General features: G+C 34.0%; 1 protein-coding gene across 9 annotated transcripts in view; it reads left to right on the plus strand.

The window, feature by feature from the left end:
• The window catches only part of LOC105230008 (kazrin), a 268925-nt gene that overhangs the window by 232374 nt on the left and 18022 nt on the right, over positions 1-18529 (plus strand). For 5 of the 9 annotated variants that reach the window (XM_049450729.1, XM_019991664.3, XM_049450732.1 and 2 more), the window contains exons 7-12: positions 12007-12912; positions 12976-13036; positions 13097-13284; positions 13369-13881; positions 14613-14774; positions 14909-15053. In XM_049450729.1, coding sequence (XP_049306686.1) covers positions 12007-12912; positions 12976-13036; positions 13097-13284; positions 13369-13881; positions 14613-14774; positions 14909-15053 — 1975 coding nt within the window. Of the gene's footprint in view, positions 1-12006; positions 12913-12975; positions 13037-13096; positions 13285-13368; positions 13882-14612; positions 14775-14908; positions 15054-17676; positions 18205-18529 lie in introns of those variants that run through there. The other 4 variants (XM_049450730.1, XM_049450731.1, XM_049450737.1 and 1 more) reach the window with 3 other exon arrangements.

The raw sequence follows: 18529 nt of genomic DNA on the forward strand, positions 1-18529 counted from the left end.
TGCCCTAGGTCTGCACTTCAGTATGCAATATACACGAAGCATGCGTTGAGGCGCTTCGCGCCTCACTAATGCACTCTTTTTTGGTAGCCACTGTGCTTTGCTTGTCAGCATAGACAGAAGTCGTTCGCTGCTAAGCATTGTGGTAAGCTGCTATCAGTGGCGGTCCATACGGACTCCAGACATGCCATTTTGATGGTAGTGCTGATGCTTCTCTTACATACAATGATGCAAAGGCTTGTTGCCTGCATGGATTTTAAATTTACATATGTTTGTTAGTCACTGTGTTAGTGTTAATTGCGATAACAACCAGTAGGAAAGTTTATTGCATATTCTATCTAGAGTTTGGTGATTCAGGTACGGGACATAGTTGCATCATAATTGGATAAATATAAAGAAAACTATAGAAAAATGTGCGAAATTGTTTTAAAATTTAAAATAAGTTTTTTATGTCGACCAAAAGTTAAGCAACGGATGGCGTTCTTAAAATTTGTCAGCACTGTAAAATATTTGGTAGTCGAAAAAGTATTTTCGTATTTTGTCAATGATCGTATATCTCCAGTGCTACTAATCACAATGTGTCTTACTATATAGTGTTGGAAAGGTGAGTTTTTAAGCTTCAATTTATCAAAAAAAATTAAATCCGAAGGAAATTGGAAAAAATACAACTGTTAAAAATTGAGGGAAAATAATTCGCTATATTTTGATATTCTTGTATAAAAAAGGGAAGATTGCCACGCAAGCCACCAGTAAAATTTGTGAAGTTTACGGAGACAATGATGTATCAGTACGCTCGTTTCCGTTCTGAAAATTTCTATGTGAAAGATGCAGCTCGCTCTAGTCGACCTATCGTTGAAAAAGTCCATAAAATGATGGCTGTAAAAAGAAGCTCGATGTTTCGGACCGAACTAACATCTGCGATTCTTTGCTGAAACAAAATGATATCAAATCATTTCTGAAGCGAATGGTAACAGGAGATGAAATATGAATCAAATACGACAATAATGTGCGAAAAAGTCCAAGCGTGGGGAAGCTTAACAAATTGTCGCAAAACCAGGATTCGAAAAGTTGTGCTGAGTATTTGTTGGGATTGGAAAGGAATCATCCACTATAAGCTGCTCCAGCCTGGTCGAACGATTGATTCTACATTTTACTGTCAACAACTGATAAGATTGAAGCAAGCAATCGAAAAAAAACTGTCAGAACTGATCAACAGAAAATGTTTCGTCTTCCATCAGGACAACGCTAGACCACACATGTCTTTGATGACTCGGCAAATCTGGGAGAGCTTGGTTGTGTCGTTTTGATGCATCCACCATATAGCCCTGACCTTGCACCTTCGGACTACCATTTGTTTCGGTCAATACAGAACTCTCTTAATGGAGTAAAATTGGCTTTAAGAGAAGCTTGTGAAAATTACTTGTCGCAGTTTTTCGCCGAGAAACCAGGAAAGTTTTACAATGATGGAATAATCAGCAGTTGTTGACAGTAAAAAAAGTGGTCGAGCAAAATGATACATATTTTAAAAATAATTATAAAAATAAAAAACAGAAGTTGAAGTTTGATATGAAATACGAAAAGACTTTTTCGACTACCCAATATTACCGATATGAAATGCTAGGTCTACATAACAAAATGCTGCAGTCGAGAAACTCATCGGATTTATTTTCTAGGGTAGTTGACGAGAATTTTAAGATTTTGACGATATCAATCATATAATTTTTTGAATTCCTATAGTTAGGTTTCCCAAAATAGAACAAAGGGTTACGCATAAAGGGTCGGGGAATATTGGATTTCCATTTTCTAGCAACAGATGATGCTGCTGCATGAGTATACTCTTTAGAATACTTTGGTAATAAACACACATTTTTCCGATATGTGGTTTTATTTATTAACCTCAATATCTCTTAAAGTGGACCGGAAAGTTGAATGTACAAAAAAAACTAAAAAAACTACTTATACACAAAATCAATAAATCTACCAAATGAATAGGACACTTCGGGTTGCATACTTAAAGGGCGACTGAGTTCGAATATCGAAATAGTTTTGTTATAATCATTAAATATTATTTTCTAACTAATGATACGGTAATACTTTTTCTGTTATTTTTAGTAACCATTGCTAACTATTTCAACATTTTATGACATAAGTAAACATTTTTGTTAACTGCTTTACTGATTTTCCTAAAATCCCTTTCAAACCGGTTATCAGCAGTATTGAAACAGGTCAATTTACTGTAGGATATATAGTATATATACATCAAAAAGAGCCCTCATGTATGCATGACCTTTTGTGTGCCGACCATTACCGTAATAACAGTGGCCTTACACAGAAAGTAAAGCCTGTCCCATTATGCCGAATGTCCTGCGTGTTCAGCTTCCAGGCGTGTGTGCGTGTGTGTCCGGCTACGTTGGCTAGCAAAGGCCAACCACTTTCCAATATGGCATTGTTGTTAGCTGATACCCGCACTTTACTTGGCTAAATGAGTGTTTGCCTGTGAGTATGCACGTAAATGCATTTTTCGGCCGACATTGAGCGGCTTTGTGTCTTGCACATCAACGCATGCGATAAGACCGGCCAATTCACTATGTATGCAGAGAGCTCAGCGCGCACTCAAGCCTTTGCCAAGCTATTAAATTGGACAGTGCAAGCTGCCTGCATACACACACATGCACATACACTCAAAGCTGCTTGCATTTGAAAATATGCAGAAAATATTTGTTCCCCACAGCCTTACTTCATTCATTTTCCGCTTCAAGTTGTAACCTGCATGGTGTGGTAACGCCTCTACGTCCGGTTTAGACTCATGTCCCCGCTTCCAGTAGAAAATTCAATTTCTAGAAACCCGTACTCCAGCAGCTTTCTTAAGCTGCGTGTTGAGTTGTTGCAGTCCTGCTTTGCTTTTTGCCTGTATTTTCTCTGCGTATACGTATGTATGTAAATATGTATGGCGGTGCCCTGATTGCTTTGTGGAGGAATTTCTGATAATCCTCAATTGTAACATTGACAACAAGCAGCAATCTGTGTGTTTGCACTCCGTTGGCAACAGTTTTTCCTTACTTTCCTTTTGCTGCTGTTGTTTCTTCTTCGTTTTTTTGGAAATGTGAATTTTTAATTAAACGATTTTATTGCCTGCTATTCATTGAAGTGTGCCTAAGTAACAACAACACAATTTGTTTATGGCGTGATTTGCATGGGAGAAGCTGAGATTTCTTTACACATTCCGAGCCACTTGTGCTCGAAGCATGGTTTTGCCAAAGACACTTCAGATGCTCGCATTTATTTCAATTTTCGGTATACACGCACACGTATACACAGACATATGTATGTATGTTAGCAGATGCGTAGCTGTTCTGCTAATTGCCATTGTGGCGAAAGCGTGTGAGTATAAGGTAAGCTATTTAGTTGAAAATGTAGACATTGCTTTGTTCCCTTGGCATTTTTTGAGCATTGTTTGTCTAGTCTTGGTTTCATTTTGTGCCTTTCGACATTGCTTCTTGTTGTTTGTTTGCATTGCTCTTCAAATATTTTAAGTAGTGCAGATTGAATTAAATATATTTTGTTTGGTAGTAGCAAAATGAACAATCAAAGGGGTTTCTAATTCTTCTTATATTATATATGATGATTGTATGTATTTTCAAAACAATTATAAAGTTATTTCCTGAACGGGGTATAATATGTTTGCCACGAAGTCTATAATGCACAGAAAAAATGTCAGAACCATATAAAGTATATCTAAGTATAAAGTATCAGCATAAAGAGCCGAGTTCCTCAGTCTATCTGCATGTACCTCAGTTTTGAGATATCGACCTGCAATTCCGCACACGTCCTTCCTTCCCCAAGAGGCTACAGATTCATAACATTATTCCATCAGTGTAAAAAAAAAAACTATAGATTTTTTCGGCGAAAAACTGCGACAAATAATTTTCACAGGCTTCTCGTGAAGTTACTCCATAAAAATGTAGTAGTTATGCATTCATTTCTCTTGAATAATATTGTAGCATTTTATTAACAAACGACATAATACTTACTTCTTAGTTTCTTTTAACTACAAAACCCAGCAAAACTATAATTTTAATCAATAGCTTGAACAAAATACTGGTACAACGCGTCGTATGAGCAACATTAAGTTATTATAGCGACTTTACGATTTGCTTTACTACTTCCAATTTACTATAAACCATTAAGCTTACGTACGATATTGCACTAAAATAGAAATTTCTATTAATTTCGTAATTCTATGCCGTCTTTTGTTGCGTCTATTGTGTGGATTTCATGCGATACTCACGATAAAATCGAATTAAAACTGTAAAATTGTTGGCACTACACAGACCACACACACACACATCTTCAAACGCTATTGGTGTTATGTAAGTGCGTAAGCATTTGCCAACTAAAAATATTTTCTTTTATACCCGCTTAGTTTTAACAACCGCATTGTACAATATGTGGCACGCACAATGGCGCACGTCGCGTATGAGCAACCACATATTCAAGGAAATAAAATTTTATGCCTTTAAATCTACTTTCAACACATAAATTTCGAAGCTTGTGTGTAAATAATTTATTTTTCGTAGTACAGCAACACAAATTGTGCAAATATTACTTTTATCGTTCACCGTTATGCAATAAATTGAATATTTTGTGGCTTATAATCGTCATAATGAATTTTTCTTGCTACTCAAAGCGAAGGCGCTGAATTGTTTATGGTCCATCATGCGCTGATATTTGTTTTCCTTTGGATGCACAAGGAAATTTCATTTCGATTGAGACTTTAATAACTTTTGACTTTTACATTTGCAATCATGACTCGTGAATTAACCGCAACGCAATTTATTTGCTGGAGAAGAAAAAACGATGGCACATAAAAAATAATATATGTTATTTAATAACGCAGCCATATTTATTGTGCGTATAAGTTGAAGTCATGTATATTTTTTAATTGCATAAATATGACTTCACATAAGTAAGTGTTTAAATGTGCTTCGCCATATGTATTATTCGTGAGCATTTGGGTATAAATATAAATATATTTGAGCGCTCAATTTTTATTGATTTAGTTTATTTGTATGGCATTTAAATTGGAATTGCAGTCAGGCATGTGTATAAATGTGTGCAGTAGAGGGAAACATTATGAAAACTTTATTATCAAAGAACCGGGTTTTTATTTCATTCTAAATTTAACGCAACTGAAATGCGAGTATATAAAAATGTATGACTTTTTATATTCCCTTTATGAATTCATTACAATTTACGCTGTAAAAATATATTACGGTTTTTGCTAGTTTTCGGTTTTGCTGCAGTGTGAAAAAATTTAATGGTGATATTCTAACTGTTGTTATATAATTTGAAGAATTTATTTCATAATTTAATTCAGCTGCATTTGGGATTGTTAATATTGATTATTTTTTCTTTTTTTCTGATCTGATTTTTTATGGGTTCTTTTGAAAGTCTTAGAATAGTGTACTTTAACACAATGGGATGGGAAAACTGCAAATTTTGCTATTTTTTTTATCAAAATTAATTTAAAAAAAAATCAAAATTTTTTCCAAAATTTTTAATAGACTATTTCTATAGAACTTTAGTCAAGTCTCTCATTTGAAATTATAAAAATGTCCGTCATAAAAATTATTCGACGCGCTTGGAATAAATATTTGTCACAGAAATATTACCGATAGATGGCGTTGGGTGCAATATATATCTCAAATTTAGTTCACCATATTATGGCATTATGTATTAGTATTATTCATAGTATAAACTTTATATATTAAAATCACGTTGTTTGTCCGCCTACTGAACCGATTTTAGCAAAATTTACCACCCTGTTTTCGAACCAACTTAGAAGATTGGATAGTAAAAACAATTAATAAATAAAAAAATAAAGTGAAAGCTATATTAAATGGACGCTCTATTAAGCGGTCATCTCCATTAACCATGCACATTGTCGATGTTTGTTAAGTTAAGTGGAAAACTCTATTAACTGGACAGAAAGACTGGTAACTTTACATTGAGCAAGTCGCCTTAAATTCGTACAATCCCCTGGATTCTTATATCGGCAAAAACGTTTTCGCCTTTATTCGTAAGTTACATTTCCACTGTATTTTAATATATGAATAATAGTATAAAATATATACAACAGAAACGCATGGCCGGGTCCATAGTTATAGATAGACAAAGAGACCAATCTCCGATTACAATAAATTTTATATGAGAATTTCCATATCACTAGAAACAAAATATTCAGTGCAAACTAGCTGTCAAACAAAATTTTATTATTAATTTTTACAAAAGTTCACTTCTTGTATAATACTCGTACGTAGGTTGCTTTTATATTTCGTAATATGACAAATCTAATGTTGCAATCTGGCAACTCACAACTTAGTACTGAAGTTCGTCATTTTTGGTGCTATACATACTCAGAACGTTTGGACATACAATCACTTTTTGTGTTGTTTACAGTAGCTCAAAATATTTATCTCGACAAAAATGGAATTAAGTTGCGAAAATTTTTACGCGACTATTTTTACAACTTTCGACGTAAGTTAACTCAGTAAGGCTTCATTGATGCACTATCAATAAACTTATTCAATATTTGGCGATGAAGCTCATCCCAAGGACCAGTATTTATCGATGATATGGTGAAACAAATCGAAGTAATAGATCACTTCAAGACGAATTTAGCTCGAAAATATGAACTTAAGTGTAGAGCTGTTTAGCCGAAGAGATCGAAACCCATATCGACTAAATCAGTGTTTATCTATGGATTGGTGAATCCAATCGAAGTAGGTTGTATAAAATCGCTTGCTGTTCCAAAAAATATTGCTGCTGTACGCAAACTGATATTGAAAGATTATCGTTTGATCTATCTTGAGATTGAGACAACTATAGGCATTAGTGGGATTAGTACAGATTCAATATTGTATACACATTTGAGTGTAAAATAATTTCTTCACGTTGGAAACCACACAATTTGTCCGTGTCGATTGGTCGAGAAAAATGTTATTATAAAAAAGAATAAAATAACGGTGCTTCGAAACACGTCCATGACATCGTGAGAGGTGATGAATCGCGAAATTAGGCGTATGAACCCGGAAGTAAACAGCCGTCGATTGTATAGATGTTTCCAGATGAGCCGAATGGAACCAAAGTTATGCGCGAAGCACTTCCAAGCAAATGTTGTCCTGTGTTTTAGGGAAAAACTGGATATGTCTAAACCACAGCACTAGCAAAATTGAGAAAACCAACCTCCGAAGACGACAATGCGAGCTCTCACATATCGATTGAAATAACTGGACTTTTGAGCGTTCAAATCATCGATATGATAAGTCATCCACCGTACAGTTCTGCCATGGAAACAAATGACTTCTTTTTATACCCGCACATAAAAAAAAAGCTGAGAAGTCAACGTTTTTCGACATCTGGAGAGGCGGTTGATGCGTTCAGAATGTATGTTTTGGAAATACCTCAATCAGAGTGGCAAAATTGCTTTGAGAATTGGTTCAAACGCATGGAAAAGTGTAGAAGTTTTAATGGAGACTATTTCAAAAACAATATGATATTGTGTTCTTTAATCCTGAAATATAAAAGGCAACCACGTATAAGCATAGGTATATATATCGTTAAACCTCTTGTGACCTCCCATTGGAGGTGGTTGAGAACTGCTGTTAAAAGCGCAGAGTTAAGATTTTTCAAAACTGAAATGCAAGATTTTGGTTTTCAAATGATCATTTGATATGAAATAGAATGTTATAATATATCACAATTCATGGCAGTCTAGATATGTGAAATTTTGTTTGATTTAAAAGAATATTATTAATGATTTTCAAATGTTGCTCCCATTAAATTAACGTTAGATTTAACAAAATCATTTTTTTATGATTTGTGTTGAATATAATATTTTAAACAATTTAAACTTCATACACCGTGCAAATACTATTTGATTTTAACTATTACAAGTAAATAATTGAAATTGTCATAAGGAAAAAGATATGTGCATATATACTTGTATGTATACATATATATTATATGAGCATTAATTTTCAATAATAATATATATGTTACTCTAAGATTAAATTACAGTTTTATTGATTACACATTGATGCTTAATTTTATTAAATAGTTTACATGCGAAAACATCAATCAAAACTCAATACTTATTTACAAACAACAACATAATATGATATCATATTTACAATTATGTGAGCAAATTGAAAATTGTATAATTCAAATGATTTATTATAGTTATTATCGCCATCAATCTTACAGTTTACGCATTATATTTAAACAACAACATAAAAAAAACAAAAAAATATTATTGCCAACGTCAAACGGCAATTTGGTATTATCATTGAAAGTCATTCAACCTGAAGTTGGAAAATAGCAAACACAAAAACAATGTGGCGACCTTTCCAAGTGAAAAATAAAAAGTTTATTTGTCAAAAAAATTTATAAAAGAGATAAATAAATAAAAGCAAATAAAATATGCAATATTTGACTTGTCCACCAAAGCAAACATCAAACGTTGACATTTGCAAGCCGCCTTTCGCGTTTTGTTAGCTTTGCTCCATTGCCAGTCGCCAAAAAAGTGCGCTAAAATGAAAATTGAAATGAACTACGCTCAGTTTTTTCTATGTTCGTATTCAAGTCACTGCGTTAAACTTATATTTATCACCGACATTTTTTCGAAATTTCAACAATATAACTCATTGGTTGATTGAAGTGAAAATTCCGTCTGTGTATGTTCCGTCTGGCAAATTCCAAAAATAAAAGAAAAAGTAAATAAAAAGTCGATAAAAACAATTTGCATATTGTGTTGTCTACGCAATTGCTAAATTATTGTCGATATCTTGAAGATTGGTCACTATGACGACATCGTGGACACGCAGAGCGGATACGCTAGCACTCAACCGATTAGTGGGGTTAAAGGGTACCAATTCCATTACAGCCAATAATATGCACATACAACAATGATACTCACAACAAGTAATCACCAGCTCTGATTTGAGCAGGTAGCTAAGCAGCAATAACAACTAAATAAAGCAATTGTTTCAATAGTTGCGGTGATAATCGCATTGACAAGTTAAAGTTCAGTTCAGTGATTCATGTAGGTGCGCGGCTTCTAGAATTGATTCAGAAAGCTAAAGGGCAAACTTTCACTCACGACTAAGCTGCTTCGAACATAAACAGATGTATTTACAAGCATGTTCTCGTATATACATACATACAACCAAACATCCATTTATATTTATAACTACAATTTGCATTTAAACAGAATTTGATAGCGCTCTGTTAATGGAGTCACTAATGCAAGTTACATAAAGGCATCAACGCATACATCTTTGTCAGAAGAAACTTTATAAAAGAGCTTAACTCGAGCAATAATTTTCGATAATAATTGCTTTTTATAAAATATGCTTCACATTAGTAAAATAGTTAGAGTGAACCAAAAATTGCTAAAAAATTTTATTGATGTTCAAAAAACAATCAACCAACCAACCCATTTTTGACCCACAGATATACTACTATTAGGAAAAGATTCTCTCTGAATTTCAATTACATATCTCACAAACTCATCAATATTATCGGTACAAAGTCAACTATACGCAATGGAGCATTCAGTGCCTAAGGGCTTGAGAAATTTATTCAAATCAACCAATATTTATTCATAAGGCGGTATTGGGGGCAGGAAAACAAAAACTATGATTGAATCAATATAATATTTTCAGACGAGTCAACTTAAGCATTGTGCACCTCCTTGAGGAGAGTTTGGTTCAAAAAGTACTTGTTTATGGAAGCTTGTCTGTTCATGGATTTGGAGTTTTAAGATGTTTCATGGGATATCTGATCGCCGTTAGAATGATAAAATTGTATAAAAAGGGGTTCAACAAAGTAAACTAAAATGGTTTATGGAAAATATAAACACGATTGTATATTTTAAGAAAACAATGATTCGAAAAATAGGAGTTGGTTCTTTACTCAATGGCAAAAAGCATTAAATGTAGTTCAGGAAATCATCGATAATTTACCGCATTCGTGTCCTCCATCCATCTCTGTTAATGACAATATTTGAAAAAGTTGAAGTCATATAGTCGTTTACCACAGTGATAGGAGACGATCTTAACATCTCTTATGGATCTACTCAACACCTTTTAGTTAACGTTTTGGCTTTGAAGCGTGTCAATTCTAAACCGAAGCTAATAACAAGTGTATGGAAAAGAGGATTAAGGGGTTACTTGTGTTTTCTGGTGCCAAAAACCGCCTTTTTGGACAATTTTTTCTCATATAAAAATGAAATATTTATTTACAATTTTTTATTACAAATATATACTATTAAAAAAGTAATTCTGAAATGTTTGGAAAGAAATATTTTAAACTCGGACATTACGATGCAATTTTCTGCGAAAAGAATATGCGTTTTAGTTAAAACCTTAAGTTAGATCTTGAACGAAGTAAGGATTTATACCAAAAAGTTATAATTTCAATGAAAATTTAGCGACATTTCTTTTTCAAATAGACAAAAAATCCTTCATCCAAGTCTTTAGGAATTGTAGCTTAAAGACCTGTTAAAAATTTCATGAAGATCGGTTGTGTAGTTCCCAGGGAAAAATCTTACCAATCGATTTCTAAAACACAGCTTCGAGAAAAACTCGTTAAGAAATTTTAGTGAAAATAAAAGTGGGACACAAGTTGTCAAAGCTGTATTTCTAAAATTATTACTCGGATCAACTTGAAAATTTATCAAAATTCTTTAGGGGTATTGTAGAATTTAGCAATATTCGTAATGAAATAAGTAAGAAATATTTTTCTCAATCCGGGTCAAATTTGATAATCAAATTTAGAGTAAATAATAATGTTCTTCATCAGCTTCAAGTCTATTGCTACTTAATTTAGAATACAAATATTAGCTCACCAGTTCATCAATTATATATTATTCATGTACTAGGATATACTTATATGAATATATTTGAATACCTACAACTAATACAACCTCTTTACTGTTTCACTTAAATCCACTTAGTCTCATTATGTACGCCTTCAGTTACATTGTAAAATAGCAACTCTATTCAATTTAGATATTTGTTTGCAAATCATTCATTCCTGGAAAATTGCTCCACGCGTTTGCTTTTTGCCGCTGTTGTTCACTTAATTAGCAGCGAATTTCGAATTAATGCAATTGTTTTAGCATTGTGCTGCGCTAATTTTGTTGATCTTTGCTTTCCCACCACTCAAACAGCTGCTTTCTCGTTTAATTTATAGTGTTTTCACTAATTCGCAGTTACCATGGTAATTTCATAGATTTGTTATTAAGTTGTTAGTCGATTGTGATAACAAAATAATTAAGTTTTAATTGCTATTATTAACATAATTATGAGTGATTTGAGGCACAGAGGGGGCAAAGGAATGGCTTCGTTGCAATACGTGGGCATGGCAAAGGGCTCACAACAATAACTTCAAGAAACAAAGTCATCAAAAACACTTTATAAAACTAGTTTTACAATACCAATAAGGTTCAGCAAGATGATATTAAGGGGTTACATGGGTTTCCTAGGGTAAAAAACAGAATTGTATCTCAAAGACCTGTATAAAATTTCATGAAAATCGGTTCAGCAGTTCTCAAGAAATCTTGCCAACCGACTTCAAAAACACAGTTTCGCGAAAAACCTGTTTAAAGATGGTACACTAATCCTAGCTAGCCTTGAGCGCACAAGTTCTCAAGGCTGTATCTCCGAAACTATTACTCTGATCGACTTTAATTGGGATAATATTCAAGAGGCGTTGTAGAATTTAATAAGACAATAAACAAGTTCGTTTTTTTTAACCCGTAAACCCAAGCAACCCCTTTATTTTTAATACAGTACCAATCCTCTTATAACTTTATTATATTATCAAATCCAAAACGGAAAAAGATCGTTTTTAGTATGCTTCCTTAATAACTCTCTGGGAGAGACAAATCTTTTTAAATTTTTCGTAAAAAAATTTATGACACATTTTTCATTATTTGCCTTCCAGATTCGCCCACAAAACTGCGCGAGGAAAACGAACGACTTAGCGCGGAAATACACCGTCTTCGAAAACTTTTGGAAAACTCACCAGAGGGCGCCGTTGGCGGTGTCGACCTTTCTGACTCCAATAGCTGTGGCGATGCACATTCAACCGATGGCAGCGGTAGCATGCCGCAACAACGCGTCGATCGGCTGGAAGCCGAGCTACGTTCGGCAAAAAGTCAAATAATGACACTACGCATCGAACGTAAGAAATTACGCGCCGACAAAAGTGAACTGCTTGCACAGGTAAAGCAACTCTGCGCCTCACTGCAAGACAAAGAACAAGAGCTGCGTGATTTCATACGTAATTTTCAAGATCGTGTGCGCGAGACTGAAACGAATAATGCAAAACTGACCGGTGATCGCGAGCGCGAACGTTGGCAATTGCTGAAGCAGGCGCGCGATGAGGCTGAACGTTCGTTGGCGTTGGCGCAGCAATTGAATGCACGAGACCTGCAGCTGCAACGTCTGCAAGACCAACTACAAGAGGCGCGACGTCAACTCTCCGGTTGTTTGTCCGATCAGGAGAGTTTATTGTCGTTCGCACCACTAACACCGCCATCGGCCGCTTCCGCAATGATCAATCAAATGAACGCAACAGCAACAGCGAACAGTGCAATGCGTAATGACGACAGTGGGCGTGGAAATTCGAATTCATTGTCAGCGTTTAGCAGCAGCTTGAGTGGTGGCTCTGGCGCTACGGCAGGGGATCGTAATTCTTGTTCGAACGATTCGGGTTTACGAAATAGTAGTGATCGCGAGAGCACTGGCGGCGATTTAAACTTTAGTGATGGTACTTGCGAGAATGGCCCATGTATAACAGTGGATCCGGATAGCATTTCACTGGTCTCTAGTCAAAATATGTATCAATGTAAGTGAAAGGTGTTAGATAACTGATTAGTGATCTTCAGCATTGTTAATATTTGCATTACAGATGGCACACCCAAGGAACGCAGTCCAACTTTGTCACCACTGAACTCTGCCGCATACTCGAGGTTCGGCTTTTGTACTAATTTTTTTCACAGCTAATTGAATTTTGCTTCTTTTATCAACAGATCTGTAGAGCAACTCGGCTCGCCCGTGGAGTCGGATGGACCGGGCGCAGTTGCGCGTAAATTCACACCAAAAACCGGCACACTAAGTGCACGCAATGGACGCGGCGGTACTTGGGGTAGCATTTCTCGTGTATTTGCACGCTCTCGTAATAAAAATAAAGCTCTCTCAGCAGATGGCACTGTTGAATGTAAGTCGTAAACTCATCGAATTCATTGTTTCATGTCAATTAACCCACTAACCGGCGCACATATCTGTTCTTTGTCTATTTTAGTAACTCCCTATCTTTCAGACGCCGACTACTCATGGAGTCCACTCTCCGAAGAGGGTTATGCTGAGAAATTACGTCTACTGCGTGACGCCGCACAGCTGCCAATGGAGCGATGGCGCGCGTCACAAGTGCTCGCCTGGCTGGAGGTGGCGCTCGGCATGCCACAATATAGCACACGTTGTGCGGAGAATGTGAAAAGTGGCAAGGTGTTGCTTGAATTGAATGATGGTGAATTGGAAGCTGGCTTAGGCTTGGTACATCCCATGCATCGTAAAAAATTGCGGTTGGCCATTGAAGAACAACGTCGACCAGAATTGGTACGTTATCCAATGATTACACAGCTGGGACATACTTGGGTGGCTTCCGAATGGCTGCCGGACATCGGCTTACCACAATATGCCGATTCGTTTTTGCATTCGTTGGTTGATGCGCGCATGCTGGACACGCTGTCGAAGAAGGAATTGGAGAAGTTTTTGGGTGTGACGCGAAAATTTCATCAAGCGAGTATTGTGCATGGTGAGTCAAGAATGGGGTTATGTAGCACGTAAGGTTTTGGATAGGTTGAGGTTATATTAGTAGCCAATACAAATTTGCACAGGCATTTAATTTCCACTCCCTCCATTTCGGTAGGATATCTGAAGGTATGTGAACCCAAGTGTTTAAGTGCTGACCGCCCAAACGCTGGAAAGTTGAGAAGGTAGTGCTCAGTTGTTTCCACCTCATCTTCTTCCATACAGCTTCTGCAGATAGCGTCTAGTAGGATTTCCAGCCTTACTACGTGGACGTCAATAGGGTAATGGCCTGTTAAAAGCCCCACAACTAGGGAGAGGCTAGGCTTATTGGGAGTGAGGAGATCACTACTCTTGCGATTGAACTTGGTTCAAAAGGCTTTTGTGACCGGCGGCCCAGCACTGGGCAAGTTTCGGTGAAACCCAGCTATCTAGTAGTAGAACATAAGAGGACACGCATTCTACCGGTTCTAGGATGCCTTTTCTTGCCAGTTCTTCAGCTTTACAAATTCCTGTGATTCCGCTGTGAAGTGGCACTCCTACCAGTCTAATCACATAGACAGTCGATGCTATTGATAGCGTGGTTAGGCACTCCTTGACCAGCCCTGAACGCACTGCTAATGAGTTCTAAGCTAGTATCGCCACTCTGTTATCTGCTGTTTAGATTTTTAGGAATTAATTATAAAAAATTATTTAACTTTCATATTTTCCATAAACTTTGCATCCTTTATGTTTCAGGCATCCACGTGCTTCGTATTGTGAAATATGATCGCCAAACACTGGCCATGCGTCGTGTACAATCGGAAAATGTGGACACCGATCCAATTGTGTGGACCAATCAGCGTTTCATACGCTGGGCGAGATCAATTGATTTGGGTGAATATGCTGAGAATTTAAAAGGTAATATATGAGAGTATATTCGTATACTACAAATGGCAAATTTTTTGGTTATATATTTTTTACAAAAGCGCTCCTAACAGATTCTAAGCAAATTAAAAAAAAAATAAAAATAAATCTGCCTTTTTACACCACAGACAGCGGCGTACATGGCGGTCTTGTCGTATTGGAGCCATCATTTTCCGGTGACACCATGGCCACAGCATTGGGTATACCACCCTCTAAGAATATCATAAGACGTCATCTCACAACGGAATTCGATGCGCTCATATTGCCCGCAAGGTAAGGCAAATTTATTTCGCATAATTATTCATACTCGTATGTATCATCTATCGTTGCTACTATCATTATCACCCAAATTTACTCGTATCTCTGTGTGTATGTAGCGTAAGTGTGTAAAGAATTCCTTTTATATTACATAAATGTATATGTTACTACTAGTATGTAAACATGCTAGAAAGAAAATTGTTTTAATTTTTCAAATGTTATAGAAACGATGCCTGCGTTTCAGTTGCAAATTGTCTTTTGTGTATATTTTTCTGTTGTTATTGATTTCTAGTTGAAATTGTGTTTTTAGTTTTTTTTTCATTTATTGATTTTTATTTACTTTACAAGTATATATGAAATTACATTTTAATTAATTTTTATTGTTATTATTTTTTTTTAATTTTGAAAAATATTTTTATTTACTTTTTTGTGTTAATTCACTTTCACGCACATAGTCCCACCAATAGTTTCAATAAAATAATTCCATCATTATTTTAAAGAAAATATCATGTATAATCACAAGATGTCTTTCACGGTACCTTAGCGCTCAAATCCCATTATTGCTCGCTTTAAACGCTTGTTAGACTGTAATTTTATTATTTTTATATCGAAATTATGAACAAAATGTACATATACATACATATAAATTTATTTTTATTAAACTTTTTTATTTTATTAAATTTAAAATTTTATTTAACGTTTATTTTAATTTGAAAAATATTGTTTATTTCATTATTTATTGCTTTCATTATTATAAAAAAAATTATTATCTTATTTTTATTTTTTTTTTGCGTCTGTCTTGTTATAATTATATAGGTTATATTTATTTTTTTTTAATAACTTAAAAAATATTTCTTTTTAATAATTTATATTAATAAGTAATAAGTTACAGAAATATAAATTGGCCATAGAAAACCGTTACCTATCAACAGCGCTTTCTTTTATTTAGCAACTATATAGGTATGTAATCTTTAAAGTGCTTATCATGCTGCCAATTTCATATAACTCATCACGCATACACGCACACATACACATAAAATAAATTTAGGCGCCGCAAGTATAAATAAATGAAATTAAATTAAAATTAGCTACATATATTAAAACGCTTAAAAAATTAAAAAAAGAATTAATTTAATTTTACTTAATTAAATAAATTTAAGTTTTTTATATTAAAATATTGAACTGGAAAATATCAAAAACAAAATTTTACTGCAGAAAATGTCTTTTTTTACATTTTTTATTTTTAAGAAAACAATTTTTTTACTTTTTGAATAAAAAATTCTTTCAAATTTTTTTCTTTAAATTTTTTTTGGTTTAAAATAAAAAAAATAGTTCAACAATTTGTTGCTTTCAACAAAATTCAAAGGTTTACATTTTTTTCTTTTCAGTAATTAATTTCTTTAAAAAATATTGTCTTGAAAAATATTAAAAAAAATGTTTAATGCAGAAAATATTTTTTTTAATTTTTAACGTTTTTTTGTTTTTGTTTAAAATTTAAGCAAAAAAAAAAATAATTCGACAATTTTTTTCCTTGAAAAAAAAAAACTTGTTCTATTTTAAATTCGACAGAATATTTTCTCATACTTTTAAAATTTTTGTGGGAAAATTGTTTTGAATTTATTTTTTCCAAAAAACTGTGTTTAAGACTTTTTTTATTAAATTTTTCTGAACGGAAAAAAATATCTCAGACATCTTTTTCAAAATTTTTAAGTGTGGACCCGACAACATCTCAAAAATTTTATAAAAAATAAGGCATTTGTTTGTTTGTTTTGCGCTGCTCTGTACGTTGGAAAAAACTTCATTTCACAAAACAAATAACAAAAAAAAACATATTTCAGTCATCCAATCGACAACATAGCCGCTCTTTATTCCATTTCATTTCACTTGCTCTCGCATAAATTCATTCATATCCCTCCACCACCGCCAAGCATCTGTTGCTAACTGTGTATGCCAGTTCCGTTTGCTTTTCTGTTGCTGCATTCGTATTCGCATTCGTATTCGCATTGAAATTCATTTGCATAATTTCCATTACTCATCATTACTCTCTCACCTCATTAACGCCATCATGTCCCACGTCCCACTGCATTCGATAGAACTTCATTAGCAAATTTCTTTTTCTGAACAAACAAAAAAAAAAAAAAAACATAAATGTGTTCTCTTTGTATGCATTTACATATGTACTAAGTATGTACTAAGCTGCTGCTAATTACTTGTTCCATTTGTACTGCTCGTAGTTCAAATTATTATCTTCATGTGTTTGTGAAATCAGAATGATCATACATATTACTTGTAATAACGAATTCACTTAGAAGAAATGAAAAACCAAAAAAAAAATGAAAAATATTTAAATAAAAAAGCAAGAAAACCAAAACCTAACTAACCATCAACGTTTTCGTCGTTTCTTCCATTTTTCCCTCGTTTATGATGTGTTCTACTCACAAACATGCATACCTCAACCACAACAACAAACTTCATTTACCAAAAAATAAATAAAAAAATAAAAAAAAAAATATTAAAAAATTAAAAAAAATTAAAAAAAAAAAATATATTAAAAAAATATAAAAAAAAATTAAAAAACAAAACATAAAAATTTCAAAAAATATTCAAAACAAAAATCTGAAATAAAATAATTCCGCAGATACCTTGTTTACTGTCAAATGGAAGAATTTCAAATGGATAGCACACGACAATTAATTTTAAATCAAAAACAACTTGGCAGATAAATTGTTGTTAAATTAATGAAATCATTGCTTTAAGTACCACATAAAGTCATTCTCGATGTTTGTTCTGACGCCAACATTTTAATTACTGTCAAATACTTGCGTACATATGTTTATGTGTATGTGTGTGTTTGGGTAGTGTTATATGAAATTTAGATCAATTTGTGTAGCGGACGTTGAACGATACAATAATTAATGTGTAATTTACGAGTAAATATGATATGAATAACGGTCTAGGATGTGGACACCTAATCTATGTAAATGAAAATATATGTAAATGTTGAGATGTGAACTTACACTCATTCTGTATGTGAATGAATAAGAAGCATAAAAAGTTGTGTAGAAGTTAGGAACGAAATTTAGTGGTGAAAATGAATAGCGATGTGTTTGACACTGTTGTTCGTAAATTTTCAAAGAATATATTGCTAGATTTGACGAAGTTATTTCTAATAATTTATAGCACTTTCAGTGATGGCGAATCGAATGAGCACTTGTTTAAATAAATGCAGACAAAAAGCAAGTGACCAAAAATGAAAATATAAATCGAGTGATACTAACGTTACCACCTTTCTCCAATAGCTTCGTCTGATACTCAAAGTAAAGGCAGAAGAATGCAATTATCCTCTGCTATTAATGAATATAAATATTAAATTTTTTCTTGCAATTTTCACTTCTCTCCTTAAAACTGTAATTATATATAATCCATTCCTCTGGTCGCTATTGGGCGCTGCTAACAGCTAAATGTAACTAAGCGCAACACCAACAATAGCA

Source organism: Bactrocera dorsalis, chromosome 3, assembly GCF_023373825.1.
Source record: "Bactrocera dorsalis isolate Fly_Bdor chromosome 3, ASM2337382v1, whole genome shotgun sequence".
Classification (NCBI taxonomy): domain Eukaryota; kingdom Metazoa; phylum Arthropoda; class Insecta; order Diptera; family Tephritidae; genus Bactrocera; species Bactrocera dorsalis.